Here is a 16,733-nt window from a genome sequence, read left to right on the forward strand (position 1 = left end):
GACAACATTCTGTTGGCCAGGGGCTGCAAAAAAACTACTGAGTTTATTCCGAATTGCTAACACTCAGGCAAAAGTAACTTTTGAACTGAAGTGACCTGGAGTTCAGTCACTGGTCTGGGCTGGCCGGAACCGGTTTGAATTAGCTACGCTTCTAAGAGACAAAGGGGATGTGATGAGACACCAGTCCTTATTTAGAAAAGGAGTAATGAGGTGATGCTACCTAACCCCTTGGAACAGAGCCAATCAGGGGATGACACCGACCACTCGAGCAAATCTAAGCCAACGGGAGAAAGACAACACAGCTCGAAGAGATAAGACTTGGGATAAGAATGAAGAATTGCAGGCTTGGTGCCAGTGCGAGACTCCGGAGACCAACCATCGCGGAAGTGGAAGACCCTATGTCAGGGACGTGGAGGCGACGTCAAGAGAGAGAGAACGGAACGCCTGGCCAGCGTCAGCTCTCCTTTCCGGGTAATATAATATCCTTTCTATTCTGTGACCACTCAGGGAGTGTCAGAGAAACCTAGTGGGGTGTGCGTTTAAATCCTGGTTTTTGGGTATAAAACTGTATAACCTGCTATAAACTGCATGCCTATATCTAACCTGACGTATAAGCTATATGTACATGATCTAACAACGTTAATAAAGCATAAAGCGAATTGAGAATTAAGAGAGAATTGACTCTTCTCCTCTTTGTACTAAGCCAATAACCGTAACCGGTGACCTCTGGTCTACAATTCAGAAGTGGGAATCCTCACTGATTTCTCGCCACACTGGCCCCTGAGCACTGAGGCTAACCATTCCACCCAGGAGATCAGGCACAAATGGGGATCCAATCGAGATACTTGTGGCCTTAAGTGGCGTCGTACTAAATTGTGCCTTTACCTACTGGGACGCAATTTTTCTCTCTATCTGATAAAAGCACGATGTTGGCACCTACCCACTAGTGACGGCACTTAAATTGAAGTACACAGATAGTACTATTTTGAAAGAAAGAAAGGGAAAAATAAGAAAAGGAAGGGAAAGGAAGTCTTGTATAGCACCTTTCATGACCTCAGGGCATCCCAAAGTGCTTTACATCCAATTAAATACTTTTTGGAGTGTAGTCACTGTTCTAATGTAGGAAATGTAGCAGCTAATTTGCGCACAGCAAGGTCCTAAAAACAGCAATGAGATAATGATCAAATAATCAGTTTTAGTGGTGTTGGTTGAGGGATAAATATTGGCCAGGAGACAGGAGGGAACTCCCCTGCTCTTCTTTGAAATAGTGCCATGGGATCTTTTACGTCCACCTAAGAGGGTAGACGGGACGTCAATTGCTGGCTTTGAATCAATAATTCTAACAGGAAATTAATCACGAACTTTAAATATCGTCTTTTGATGACAATTTTCAAACCCCAAACCAACTGACCTACACACCATCTCATTCAGAAATCCTGCCCTTGTCACAATGTTTGAGTTATTTTAGATCTATTTAGGTGAGGACAGTGACATTAAATACCACTGGGCCATTAAAATTGATTTGCAGAGTTCCAGCTGCACTTCATACAAAACTGCCGATTTAGACAAAAAAAAACTGTCCCACAAGGCCAGTGGCATTTGTATTAAAGGTCTACTGAGAAGAAATGAATCCTGTCAACTTTCAACTACAACTTACCAATGGCAAATAACAAGAGTAGTCTGGGTCTTCCCATTAGCTGAGGAGATCACTGGAGCACTCAGTGCCAGCATTCTCTTAAATAGAAAATCTTTTATTATTCCTTAGCATCTTTAAATATCATTTTTATTCAAGATTACTGGTGTTGCCTGCAGATAGTCTGAGTCTGGGATCTGGAGCGCACGTGAGCTGTTTAGTTGCTTAAAGCTGGCCTGTCCCTTTAAGGCTACTGCTCATAGTCTAAATAGGCACACCCTTAGATCAATTAGAGGCTAATTGCTGAGGGAAGTTTCTGTAAGTTAGCGACTACCTGTAAATCCTCAGCATTTACTCACGAGAAGAGACCGGGTTATCAAAAGTCAGAAAAACGGACAAGAAATAACTTTTTCATTGAAGTGAAATGTGTGAAAAGTGATGCAAGAGTTTTTTTTTGAAAGAGAAAGAGGGAGAGAGAGAGAAAAAGGGAGAGACAGACAGACATAGAGAGTGAGTGAGAGAGAGGGAGACAGAGACAGGCCAACAAAGAGAGAGAGAGACAGAAACAGACCGACAGAGGGAGAGAGTGCGAGGGCAACAGAGACAGACTGACAGAGAGAGGGAGAGTGAGAGAGAGAGAGAGAGAGAGAGAGACTGGCCATCATATCATTATAGTTTTAGTGATTTTAATTCTAGTACAGAACAGCTTTAATTGAAGGCAAATCTATTTTGACAATTATATTTGATTGAAAGAATTTACATTTTTAAAAAATGTCAATTTTTATAGGTTTGCCAAGATCTTATGTTGCATTTCAAACAGTTGCATGTTAAAAGAGCAATCATTATAGAATGGTGCCATATATAATGGAACGCTGAGAAGTGTCAGGTCTGAAAATAGCAAACGTTTTAAAATCAATTTCATTTCAAAGTAACAATCACCCCTACAGGGTTTAAGAATATTGCTGCCGTCACAACCTTTGGATAATGTATACACCTGGGACCATCTTTAAAAGACTATTCATTTTTAACGTCCACTGTTTACGTCCCTTCCTCCCCTGAAGGATGTGATTCATGCTCCGAGTCTGCCTCCATAGGTACCAGCTGCCCTCCAGTGCCTCAGCTAATGAGCCTTCTTCGCGGATCAACCTACACAGTGCCTGTCGGCAAGCTTTTGAACTGTGGGGGGCGGCGTCAAGCTTGATTCAACCTCCACACCATGTATACCTTCTGGCAGGAGTCACTGGACAGCAGTCAGGAGCAGGAGCCTTGTCCCGTTCACCCATCACCCACTGTGCTCGCTGACTTACATTAGCTCACAGTGCACCAATGCCTCAAATTTAAAGGTCTCATCCTTGTGTTCAAATTCCTCCGTTGCCTCGCCCCCTCCCTATCTCTGTAACCTCCTCAGGCCATACAACACTCCGAGAACTCTGCGTTCCTCCAGTTCTGGCCTCTTGCGCATCCCCAGCTTCCTTCACCCCCAACATTGGCGGCCGTGCCTGCAGCTGCCTAGGCCCTGAGCTCTGGAATTCCCTCCCTGAACCTCTCCACCTCTCTCTTCTCCTTTAAGACGCTCCTTAAAGCCTACCTCTTTGACCAAGCTTTTGGTCACCTGTCCTAGTATCTCCTTATGTGGCTTGGTGTCAAATTCTGTTTGATAATCGCTCCTGCGAAGCGCCTTGTTTTACTACGTTAATGGTGCTATATAAATGCAAGTTGTTGTTGTTGGCTGATTTTTCTGCTCCCTCGCCCAGGACCACCAAAGCCTAATGTAGTCACATCAATGAGAAAACTCAACACAAGCTCAGCTCCACACAGGAGAATCCGCTTATGAACTGGGTCATCAGGGGACGTTCTCTGGATCATTCTTAATAGTAAATTTGTCTGTAGGGAAATGAAGCAGAATGGGACCAACCATTTGTTGGGCTGCTATTGTCAGCCTCAGCACTCCTGAAGCATGGAGGGCAAGAGGAAATATCAGCCAGGATTCCTGGCCCTAAGCGCTACTCGTACGATTTTGTTTTTTTTGATGGAAAGTGCACGTGGTGGGATATGTCGAGAGGCCATACACTCGCTCTCTGATTCAGAAGGTTGTGGGTTCAAGTCCCGCTCCAGAGACTTGAGCACAAAATCTAGGCTGATACTCCCAGTGCAGTACTGCGGGAGTGCTGCACTGTTGAAGGTGCCGTCTTTCTGATGAGACGGTAAGCCTCTCAGGTGGATGTTAAAAAATCCCATGGCACTCTTCAAAGTAGAGCAGGGGAGTTCTCCCCAGTGTCCTGGCCAATATTTATCCCTCAACCAACGTCACTAAAACAGATTATCTGGTCATTTTGGTCTGTGGGAGCTTGCTGTGCGCAAACTGGCTGCTGCATTTCCTACATTACAACAGTGACCACACTTCAAAAAGTATTTAATTGGCTGTAAAGTGCTTTGGGATGTCCTGAGGTTATGTAAGATGCTATATAAATGCAAGTTCTATCTTTCTTTCATAGCCCATACAGTGTATGCTCATATGTGAAAAATTGTCCCTTGGATGAGGGACCAGTGAGAAGCCAACATTAATGGGCCAATAAGACAGGAAGAGTCAGCAGGTGGGAGGGGGCAGGCGAGTAAAAGAGGTCAGGATAGGTGGAGCAGAGGAAAAGGGTCAGGGGGAGGGGGGAGAAGAAATTGATAAAACAAAATAAAAATCAAGATGGACATATTCTTCCTCGATGAACAGTATCAAGAGTCTTGGCTTACTGCTAGCCAATAAACGGTACTTAATGGACACATATAGACTGTTTATTCACACGAGATAATCTACATCGATTTGAGCTTAAAACAACATAAACAGACACCAAGAAGAAAAGCACGACCCAAGCACTGAATACAATCACTGGAATCTCCCGTAAACTGAATTAAAGATGCTCATTTTCTTTTAGTATCAGAAACCATGTCATTTGCAGTGGTATCACACGGTGATCTGATCTCCCGATGGCATTAACACGGAGATAAGCTAATAGAGCCTCATCATCTCAGAAAGGATGATCCTTATCAATGTGAAGGTCTGTTCAATAAGTTCCGATCAGCTTCACATCTGTTCATCTGTAACGGCAAGTGTGCAGATTTCTTTCAAAGAATGCTCTGGGTGTAGGCAAAATCACAGAGGGAATCTGTTCAGGGTTTGAATCTTTTCCCCTTCCACATATCTACTGTTAAAAGCAGAAGTGTAAGCATTCCAGATGTTTAATTTGTAAACGTGCGGCCTGGTGTTCTACGGGTCGTGAAGTTCCCACGTTTGATCCCTTAGCTCTGCTAAATTAGTTGATCTCAGTTAGATGCCTTGAGTGGACAATAATTGGACACAATATGCCCGGTGAAGAGAAGGGACCCAAAAAAAAAACAGGGTTCCCACTCCTGATTGCTACAAAGTACTGGTTATGTTACTATACTAGTAACACAGAAGCCTGGACTGATAATCCAGGTCAAACAAATCATACCGTACCCAAAATTTACCTCAACATTCTCCCAAATCCAACTCCCCATTGTCCACACATAACAACAGTGGTCCAGAAGTCATTCATTGTAGGTGAATCGCTTTGGAACATCCCGAGAGACATGATAAGGCACCATAAAAATACAAGCTCTTTTATTCTAATCGCAAGTCTACTGGAGGGCTGTAAGTGCAGGAAAGACAAACAGGGCCCCGTTCCGCCTTCCAAGTATCACAGGTACAGAGGAATGTGATAGGATGTATGAAAGCGTACAATTTTATTCCCTTCTTGCGTGCTGTATGGTTGTGGCACGTCCTTTCCGTGATTCCATTCATGGCTTCGCAGGGAAATTTACAGCGGTTACTATTAAAAAAAACTGCATCTCAGAACTTAGTCCTTCCGAACGCTCAATTACTTTTATTATATATACGTACACACACAAAGTGATACTGTTTACTGCCTCACCCAGCTTTCCCCCCTCTCTCCCTCTCTAGCATCCCACTACAATTCGCATTTGGCTAATGAACCTGTCCATTTTTTCAGCACAACTGCCACTGATCTGCAAAATGCAGGCACAATCGCAGAAGGTCCATCAGAATTCGAAATATAAAGACACCCGGTTAGACTCAGATGCTTCATTTGACGCTGGTTTTCCCTTAGGTTTCACCCCATCCCACTCTGCTCTTCAAACCCGAGAACAACGTGTAAAGCTTGCCCCCCTCCGATGTCAAGTCAATCTCGGCCTGAGAGGCTTTTAAACTCACCGGGGGCTACTCGTGGCAGAAGAGGGTTACTGCGGCTACCCAGTCACAACTGAATAGACAGCAGTGCTGCATGTCATTTCCAGCAGTCCACGGGAGCTTTGATTGATGTTTTTCTGCTGCTTGGGACCCGATAAAAGGATGTACTGATTTTATTGCTATAGGAAATTACATCTGCTCATCTGGCAAATTGACCAAACTCCAACCCTCTAGTAACGCTGCTGTCCGCTGTGGTTGTCTGATCACGGACACTGTAATATAATGTATATCACTTGTAATACTATTTAACTATACTCTTGCCATTTGAACAGCATTATGTTTCAAGTCTCACTTAAGTAATTTTTTTTTCTTGGTCCCACCAATTTTCTCCTCTCCTCCCCTGATAGGGGGGACTCATGCTGAGATATGGTTCAGTCACTCTCTGGTACCATACTTCATAGGTGAGCCTAAGACAAGTGTGCGTCGGTAACTATTCAACTGCTGGAGGGCAGTTTTGAGATAGAGGAACAGCCATGATCACATTGAACGGCGGAGCAGGCTCAAAGGGCCGAATGGCCTACTCCTGCTCCTTTTTTCTATGGCATCACAGGCAAGTCCACTCTAGTACTCACCTGGCGTCCACCCATGTACAGCAGGGGTCAAGAGTAGGATCATTTTTCCTGTCCCTAGCTCACCGACATCGAGGCCAATTTTAGTACCGTCTAGTCACGCTGTTATTCACTGTGATCATAGACCGTGTAATATAATATACTACAGGTATCAGCCGTGGCTCAGTGGGTAACACTCTCGCCTCTGAATCAAAAAGTTGTGGGTTCAAGTCCCACTCCAGAACCTTGAGCATGTAAAATAGGCTCTCACTCCAGTACAGTACTGAGGGAGTGCTGTATTGTTGGTGGTGCCATCTTTCAGATGAGGATATTAAACCTTGTCTATCTACTCAGGTGGACATAAAAGATCCCATGGTACTATTCAAAGAAAGAGCTGGGGAGTTCTCCCTGCTGTGCTGGCCAATATTTATCCCTCAACCAACATCACTGAAAAACAGATTTATCTCAATTGCTGTTTGTGCAACCTTGCTCTGTGTTAATTGATTGTGTTTCCTACATTACAACAAGGACTACATTTCATTGGCTCTAAAGTATTTTGGAACGTCCTGAGGTTGTGAAAGGCGCTATATATATATATATATATATATATATATATAAAATGCAATTTCTTTCTCTCTTTCAATTTTCCCACTTCCCCAGCTGACATAAGTTATCTCAGCACAGAATGGACATCAAACCTGGAGCCTTCTTGGTGTACATGGCTCAGTTCTACACCAGGCTGTGCAGTCACCAAATGAGCCATCATGCCGTCATGAATTCTGTCTCAGACCTCTTTCCAAACAGTACCCAATATGACAATGACAGACTCATTACTCTTGGATGGCACGACTGCTCCTTATTCCCAAATAGCCGAGAGACACCCTAACCTGCCGGCTGCTGATGGGTTAAACATTTTATACAACAAAGCCAATTATAACATACCTGCACTTGAATTAAAATCCCTGTCGCTTCGCTCGTCTAATAAATGATCGCTATATATTTGCCGAGCTGTTAGCGCAGAGAGACGCTGTCTGTGTGCGACTCCTCCAGTTCACTTGCTGTGAAGAGGCTAATCAATCCCTGTTACAGGGACAGCAACTCTAAGCCCCAGCTCTATCTGTTTTGCACCAGTGTTCTTGTCCTGATCAATGGGAAGGCTTTGGCAATGTGAGTCGCATCGATTGGGGAAGACATTGATGATTGAGCACTCTGGAGGGCCATCAATACTTTGCACACTGCCTCATTTCAGTCTTTATCTTCCAAACACGGCAAGACAGAAGCAAGCAGTAAGGTCACAGTGCACAGGAACATCCCGATATATTCCGGGATTGTACACAACAAGCTGGCGTTAGTGTTAGGGTATTGGACTTGCGACAATGGCGAGTTGCGAAATTGAATGAGTTTTTGTCCCTCGGCTCTGTTCCTTCTTATAAGCTGTTCATCTCTAACATTTTCTAGTTTCGGGCAAAGGGTGAGAGACCTGAAACATTAACCTAACTCTTTCTTCCTCTGTCCACAGATGCTGCCTGACCGGCTGAGGATTTCCAGCCTTTTCTGCCTTTTGATTTCCAGCATCTGCAGCATTTTGCTTTTTGTTTTGGTCTTAAACTGATTCGCTATTTTCTCTCGGGGAAAGGAAGGGAACTACCTACCTTCATCCGGTTTGACCTACATGTGACTCCAGTCTCGCACTATGCGGTTGGCTTTTATTGCCTTCAGGACAACTGGGGCTGCATTTCAGGGGTTCCCATGTCTATCCCTGCCGACACTCCACTGATTCTTAGCCAGGGTGGAGGTGCTGTGCTATAATTGGCCTCTGGGCCAGAGGAGCAGAGGGGGAATAGTCAGCCCAGAGTTCCGACTGCTGATCACTCTCTGGTGACTCCTGTCCAGGGCGTTGAGGGTAGGAGTGAGCACAGCTGTGAGACCAGGCCTATTCGCATGGCCAACAGCTTCAGAAAATGAGGGGGACGGGGTGGGGCGGGGGTGAATGGGGGGAGATGGTGAGGGGAAGAAAAGCCTCAACTGTTTTCACATAAAAAAGAAACTCAGCTCGTGGCCCCAAAAGAGCAACTTGTGCCAACAGTAGCTAACATCTCCTTTAACTACTGCCAGCACTGATTGAATGGAGCAGCAAATGAACACTACCTCAGCTCCTCTGGCAGCCACATTATCATCTCGTTTACACGACAGCGCTGCCACCAGTCAGGGCTGCCATAACCAGTAGCCCTGGAACCTAATGAACGCATTAATCTACGAGAGACATTAGCATTTCAAACCTTAGCAGGCAATTAAATCTAGTTTTAAAATCTACATAAGAAAAGACGATGTCTTTGCATCGTGCCTTGGCACGTCACTCAGAAACCTCTCAAAGTGCTTCACATACAATGGGCTACTTTGACTATTATGATGCAGACAAATGTGGCAGCCATTTTGTGTGCACCATGATCCCACAAACAACAATGAGATGAACAACCAGGTAATCTGTTTCTGGCGGTGTTGGTTGAATGGGATTGTGGGCAGGGTCAACCAGGAGGACGTCAAGCTCTTCTTCGAATAGTGCTAAAGAATCTTCAACATCCACCTGCACCACCAGAACAAGCAGACAGGACTTGAGTTCAATGTCTCATCCGAAAGACGGCACCTCCGATAATGCAGGACTCGTTCAGTACTGCGCTGGCGTGTTAGAGAGAGATTAACTGCTCAAGTCCCAGAGTTAGGGTTCAAACGAAAGTGCTACCAACTGAGCCAAGCTTATATTTATGTAAACTCACTCAAACTTAGAAGGTTTCTCCTCCCTGAATTAGCAAAGCCTTTTAATTTCTGAAGCAAACTTTCATGAATAAGCTGCTTCCATTCATCACACTCTCTACCTGATTAGAATTTGAGTGGAATCTTTCAGAGCAGTTTTGTGCTGCATGGGCTGAATGAACTATATGGAGGCTGTCCAAACTCATTAAACTCAACACTCTCCACAGGAATCAGATACTGCATTGATATGGCCAGCCCAGATCCTGTCTGTGTCTGGATGTGGTTTGAGTCAGCTCACTTAACTCCAATTAGTTGGGGGGGGGGGAGGGGGAAGAGAGATATAGAAATAGAGAGACAGCAAGAGAGATTAGAGAGAGAGAGAGAAATGATAGATAGAAAGATAGATAGGTAGATCGATAGAAAGAGTGCACTGAACAGCCGTACACAAAATTAAAATTAACAACATGAAAACAGGCCATTCAGCCCAACCAGTTTTGTGTTTGTTTTTATCCTCCAGTTGAGCAGTTATCCTAATCCTATATGCTGCCCTGTTCCCATATCCCCCTCGCTTCCCTTCACCCATCTAACCTATTCTTAAACGCTGACATGGACCCCTGAACTTCCCCAGAGCTGTTCCCCCACTCTGCTGGAAGTGCGGCAGAAACCCCGTTTAAGCACAAAGTAATGGCAGGAGAGTGGGAGCAGCTCCGAGAAAATTCCCAACCGTGGTCCCTGCTTCAGTCGCTATCTCCGGTCGTGCGTTCCCCCATCCTCTCAACCCTCTGTGTAAAAAAAAAGTTTTGCTGGCTCTCTGTCCTACATCTCTTACATTTAATCTTACATTTATGTCCCTTCATTCTAGACCCCTTATTCTATCTACTTTGTCCCATCCCTACATAATTTTAAATACATCTACATAAATCACCCCTTAATTTTGTCTGTTCCAATGAGAACAGCCCAATTTTTCCAAGTGTTTCTTTGTATTTGTGTTTTCTCATATCAGGTTGCAACCTAGTGAATCTGTGCCATACCCTGTCCATTGTCTCCATATCCTTCCCCTAGTGTGGAGCCCAAAACTGCACAGAGCCCTCCAACTCTGGTCTCACCAAGATTCACCATTCCATCTCGATTTATTACGCAATATTGCAGTAAGTCACACAATAAGTCCATTTACTCACAAATTTACTCATCGTCGCTGGGTTAAAATCTTGGAACTCCCCGCCTAACAGCACTGCGGGAGAACCTTCACCACACGGACTGTAGCGGTTCAAGAATGCGGCTCACCACCACCTTCTCAAGTTCTCAAGGGCAATTAGGGATGGGCAATAAATGCTGGCCTTGCCAGCGACGCCCACATCCCATGAACGAATAATAAAAAAATAATAACTCCGTGCAAATTCACAAATATTTGAAGGTGGGTGGGCAAGTTAATAAGGCGGTTAAGAAAGCGTATGGGATATTTGGCTTTGTAAATAGGGGCATTGAATAAAAAAAACAAGGAAGTCACGCTAAATCTTTACAAATCACTGGTTAGGCCTCATTCTGGAGTATTGAGTACAATTCTGGGCACCACACTTTAGGAAAGATGTCAAGGTCTTGAAGAGGGTACAGAGGAGGTTAATAAGGATGATACCAGGGATGAGGGACTTCAGTTATGTGGAGAGATTGGAGAACCTGGGTTTGTTCTCCTTAAAGCGGAAAAGCTTAAGGGGGGACTTAATAGAGGTATTCAAAATAATGAGGGGTTTTGATAGAGCAAGTTGGGAGGAACTGTTTCCTCTGGCAAGTGGGTCGATAACCAGAGGTCACAGCTTTAAAATAATTGGCAGAAGAACTAGAGGGGAAATGAGGAGAAATTTTTTCACACAGAGGATTGTGAAGATCCAGAACGCACTATCTGAAATGGTGGTGGAAACAGATTCCAAAGGAACTTTCAAAAGGCAATTGGACATGTACTTGAAGAGGACTCATATGCAAGGCTATGGGGAAAATGCTGGGGTGTGGGATTAAACTGGACAGCTCTTTCAAAGAGCCGGCACAGGCACGAAGGACCGAATTGCCTCCTAATGTGCTGTAAGATTCTATGATTCTATTCTTTGATTCTATTGTTTGCCTTGTTGCACGATGAAGGTGATCTCAGGGTGAATTCACGCATAACCTTTGCAGAACCACACTCAAGAGTGACCACAGTTCAGAAGTAGGGCTCGAACCACTGGAAGGGTGGGACTGGCGAATTTACTCGATCATTTTTTTTCCAACAACATAAGAACATAAGAAATAGGAGCAGAAGTAGGCCATATGGCCCCTTGAGCCTGCTCCGCCATTCATTAAGATCATGGTTGATCTTCAACCTCAACTCCACTTTCCTGCCCATATCCCTTGATTCCCTTAGTGTCCAAAAATCTATCGATTTCAGCCTTGATTATATTCAACGACTAAGCATCCACAGCCCTCTGGGGTAGAGAATTCCAATGATTCACAACCCTCTGAGTAAAGAAATTTCTCCTCATCTCAGTCATAAATGGCTGACCTCTTATCCTGAGACTATGCCCCCTAGTTCTAGACTCTCCAGCCAGGAGAAACAGCCTCTCAGCAACTATCCTGTCAAGTCCTCTCAGAATCTTATATGTTTCAATGAGATCACCTCTCAGTTTCCTGATGACACAAAACTAGGTGGGAATGTGAGTTGTGAGGAGGACGCAAAGAGGCTTCAAGGGAATATAGACAGGCTAAGTGAGTGGGCAAGAACATGGCAGATGGAATATAATGTGGAAAAAATGTGAAGTTATTTACTTTGGGAGGAAAAACAGAAATGCAGAGTATTTTTTAAATGGTGAGAGATTGGGAATTGTTGATGTTCAAAGGGACCTGGGTGTCCTTGTACATGAGTCACTGAAAGCTAACATGCAGGTGCAGCAAACAATTAGGAAGGCAAATGGTATGTTGGCCTTTATTACAAGATGTTTTGAGTACAGGAATAAAAATGTCTTACTGCAATTGTATGGGGCCTTGGTGAGACCGCACCTGGAGCATTGTGTATAATTTTGGTCTCCTTACCTAAGAAAGGATATACTTGCCATAGAGGGAGTGCAACGTAGGTTCATCAGACTGATTTATGGGATGGCGTGATTGTCATATGAGGACAGTTTGAGTAGACTAAGTCTGCTTTCTATAGAGCTTAGAAGAATGAGAGGTGATCTCATTGAAACATACAAAATTCTTACAGGGCTCGACAGGGTAGATGCAGGGAGGATGTTTCCCCTGGCTGGGGAGTCTAGAACCAGGAGTCATAGTCTCAGAATAAAGGGTAGGCCATTTGGGACTGAGATGAGGAGAAATTTCTTCACTCTTTGGAATTCTCCACCCCAGAGGGCTGTGGAGGCTCAGTCATTGAGTACATTCAAAACCGAGCTCGATAGATTTCTAGGTATTAAAGGCATCAAGGGATATGGGGATAGTGCAGGAAAATGGCATTGAGGTAGAAGATCATCCATGATCTTGTTGAATGGCGGAGCAGGCTCGAGGGGCCGGATGGCCTACTCCTGCTCCTATTTCTTACGTTCTTATGATCTTCTAGACACCAGTGAGTATAGGCCCACAATGAGAATACTCTTGGTTTTCTTGAGGTATTCTTAGATTAGAGGATTGCATCTGATTGTAGAAATACAATTCTTCCACCATCAGCTGTACTTTTAAGTGCAGCTCTCACTGCACTGACCCACAAAGGTAAGGGACAATGAGTCTTCACTCCAGTTAAAGACGACTGTTCCACAAAATTCAAACGAGCCAGTCCCGCACTCTGGATATCTGTATAGGAACATTAGGAGCAGGAGCAGGCCACTCAGCCCTCGAGCCTGCTCTGCTATTCCATTAGATCATGGCTGATCTCTACCTCAAATCCATTTTCCCGCCTTAACTCCATACACCTCGATAACCTTACCTAGCAAAAATCTATCGAGCTGTCTTGACAGCTCCAATTGTCCCAGCATCCACAGACTTTTTTGGGGGAGAGAATTCCAGATTTCTACAGCCCTTTGTGTGAAAAGGTGTTTTCTGATTTCGCTCCTGAATGGTATGGCTCTAATTTTATTATGTCCCCTCGTTCTTGATCAGTAAAAATAGTTTCTCCGTATCTACCCTATCGAATCCTTTTAACGTTTTAAACGTCTCGATCAGATGACCCCCTCGATCTTCTATACTCAAGGGAATACAGGCCATGTTTATGCAACCTGTCCTCATAATGTAACCCGCTAAGCCCCGGTATCACATAATGGGACCCAGACTACCATTTGACACAAATAGCAATACAAGATACCTAGTGAAATAGAGAGGGTTAATCCTGAGCACCATTAGCTGAGGACTATAGGACGAGGTGGATGTAGATACAAACTGATAGAAGGCAAGCTCAGGACTAATGTTAGGAAGTATTTCTTCACAGAGAAAGTGAATAATACCTGGGACAAACTTTTGGGTAGGATAGTGGAGGTTAAAAACTCTGGTGTCATTCATCAGGTCGTTGGATGCTGTGATAGTGGGGCTGTAGTTTCCTATGGGTGGATGAGCCAGATGGGCTGAATGGCCTCCCTCCTCTGTACTTAGTGGTGCACAGATGTCACTCTCCCCAAACCGGGGGTGGGGGGTGCGGGGAAAGAGGGGAAGAAACGCAGAATAAAAGGGACTCTTTCTTCAATCGCAGGAAGTAACCTGGAGGAGCAGCCTCTCCGTCCCATTACAAACTGTCGTAGTACGACTGCACAACCGAGCTGTGCCAAGGCAGGAGTGATTCTAATAGGGTTGCCACCTCTCTGGTTATGGCCCGGAAGTGTCTACGGTGCAGGAGGGACACCAGGCCTTGATTTCCTGATCTGCATTAACACAGGCAGCAACTCACTTCAAATAAACTGAATTTCCCGATCAGAAAATATAGGCTTGAAAGTCGTATTTTTGAAAGGAGTAATCCATCTCCCACCCACTCCCTCCCCCTCCCTCCCATTAACTCATGGGGCAGAGTTGGAGGCTATTAAGCTTTTCATTTAATTTGTATCGGCAGAACTCAAGTCATAATCTGACTTCTCCACCCACTGCCTAACTTGCTGCCTCTGTTTGCTTTGGGCTTGAATGAATCCTGTTCAGTTTGGAAGAAGGGTTTGTACCCAAAACCTTAACTTGTCCATTCTCTCCACAGATGCTGACCGACCCGCTGTGTTTCTCCAGTATTTACTGTATTTTTGTTTCAGATTTTCCAGCGTTTGCAGTATTTTGCTTTTTTTTTTACCTGTCTGTTCTCCTTTGAACCCAGAGGTGAAAAGACCTTTTCAACATATTGTGCTGCAGGAGAGGGAAAAGAAAGAAAATGAACAAAGGAGAGAGATAGTACATTTTTTTCCCTCAGGGACGGATTCTAGTCTAAGAGACAGCATTCCATTCTTATTCAATTTTTACACCTGCAATCTTCCGTTAGAATCCTCCAAGTACAACTCTCTTGATGTCTCAGTGGAACTAAGTTCTGCATTACATCATGCTGAGTCATGCAACAACAACAACTTGCATTTATATAGCGCCTTTAATGTAGTAAAACATCCCAAGGCGTTTCACAGGAGCTTTATCAAACAAAATTTGACACCAAGCCATATGAGGACATGTTAGGACAGGTGACCAAAGAGTTAGGTTTTTAGGAGTGTCTTACAGGAGGAGTGAGGGGCGGAGAGGTTTAGGGAGGGAATTCCAGAGCTTAGGACCTACGCAGCGGAAGACACGGCCGCCAATGGCAGAGCTATTTAAATCTGGGATGCACAAGAGGCCAGAACTGAAAGAGCGCAGAGATCTCGGAGAGTTGTAGGGCAGAAGGAGCCAGTTTTGATCTCCGGTCTATGCTGAGTTGTTTGGTCTCAGACAGGATGGTAGTAGGGGTGATACACCTTTGAAAGTGGCAGGACAAGTTGAGAAGGCTGTTAAAAATGCAGACAGGAACCTTGGCTTTATAAATAGAAGCATAGAATACAAAAGCAAGGACGTTACGCTAAACCTTTATAAATCACTGGTTAGGATGGATGTCAAGCTGTTGAAGAGGATGCGGAGGAGATTTACCAAAATGATAACAGGGGTGAGGGATTTCAGTTATGTGGAGAGACTAGAGAAACTGGGATTGTTCTTCTTAGATAAGAGAAGATTAAGGGGAGATTTACACAGAATTACATATGATTTACAGCACAGAAACAGGCCATTCGGCCCAACAGGTCCATGCTGGTGTTTATGCGCCACACAAGCCTCGTCCCTCCCGACTTCATCTAACCCTATCAGCCTATCCTTATATTCCTAAATAGAGTTGTTCAAAATTAAGAGGGGTTTTTGATAAGAGTAAATAAGGAGAAACTGTTTCAAGTGGCAAGAGGGTCGGTAACCAGAGGACACAGATTTAAGATAATTGGCAAAAGAACCAGAGGGGAAATGAGAAGAATTTTTTTTTACGCAGCGTGTTGTTATGATCTGGAATGCGCTGCCTGAAAAGGTGCTGGAAGCAGATTCAATGGTAACTTTCAAAAAGGAATTGGATAAATACTGGAAAAGGAATAATTTGCAGGGCTATGGGGAAAGTGCAGGGGAGTGGGACTAATTGGATAGCTCTTTCAAAGTGCCGGCACAGGCATGATGGGCCAAAAGGCCTCCTCCTGTGCTGTAAGATTCTATGATACACCTGGCCATAGTGACCCTGGACTAAGGAGGGAAGGAGTCAACCAGGGGCCCCCTGCGAGAAAGTACGATGAGTGCAAAGGACAGGGTTGGACTGAGACCTGATACCGTCTATCCCGAACAGTCTTGTCTATGTTCACTGTCACGCAAGATGAATGTTTGAATGAGGTACAGAAGGGCTACATTCACCCCAGCAAGACGCCGAACCTTCCGAGGGAGCAGGAAGTCAATAAACACTACTTATAAAGCAAGATGAGAGAATGATTTGGGAGGACTAAGAAATGGAGCTTGACGAGGAAGGGGAGTTGGGGGTGGGGGGGAGCGGAGAGCTGTTCTCCTGCATTTAGTCCGCAAGGTGCAGTCAGTCTTCCTGTAAAGCAGTTGCACTGTGTGAGATCTAACGTTCTGCACGTGCGCAGGACTGGCCATGACCTTTTTGGCCAGCGCGCACATGTGGAGCAGTGACATCATGATGCTGCATCAGGACATCATCCCGAAGACATGTCATGACGCAATGGCATGACATCACCGCCGCATCGCATCACAGCCGTTCCCCCACCCCCGCAGGTTACCGGCGTGTAACCAGTTTACCATAGCCTAACTATGGAGACTAGCACCACGAGCCAGCCAGCAGCCAAAGATTAATATAGTGGCGGCTTTTGTTGATGATAACGATGCTGTGTGTGGGGCATTGTGTGTGCAGAACAGCTGTCACAGTCACTTCTCCTCAACTTAATTCATAACATCACGTGCTTCTTTGTAATGCCATATAAATACAGATTTGATTTTATTGTAATGCTTCGTTGGCTGTGAAGCACTTTGGGACATCCTA

General features: G+C 44.7%; 1 protein-coding gene across 5 annotated transcripts in view; it reads right to left on the reverse strand.

Moving 5' to 3' along the window:
* Positions 1-16,733, reverse strand: part of LOC137332313 (protocadherin-1-like) — a 301,656-nt gene that overhangs the window by 22,359 nt on the left and 262,564 nt on the right. The window contains exon 4 of one of the 5 annotated variants that reach the window (XM_067996045.1): positions 14,487-14,539. The exons of the other annotated variants lie outside the window; for them this stretch is intronic. Coding sequence (XP_067852146.1) covers positions 14,487-14,539 — 53 coding nt within the window. The remainder of the gene's footprint in view (positions 1-14,486; positions 14,540-16,733) is intronic. 5 annotated transcript variants of the gene reach the window in all.

The sequence above is a fragment of the Heptranchias perlo genome, chromosome 14, assembly GCF_035084215.1.
Source record: "Heptranchias perlo isolate sHepPer1 chromosome 14, sHepPer1.hap1, whole genome shotgun sequence".
Classification (NCBI taxonomy): domain Eukaryota; kingdom Metazoa; phylum Chordata; class Chondrichthyes; order Hexanchiformes; family Hexanchidae; genus Heptranchias; species Heptranchias perlo.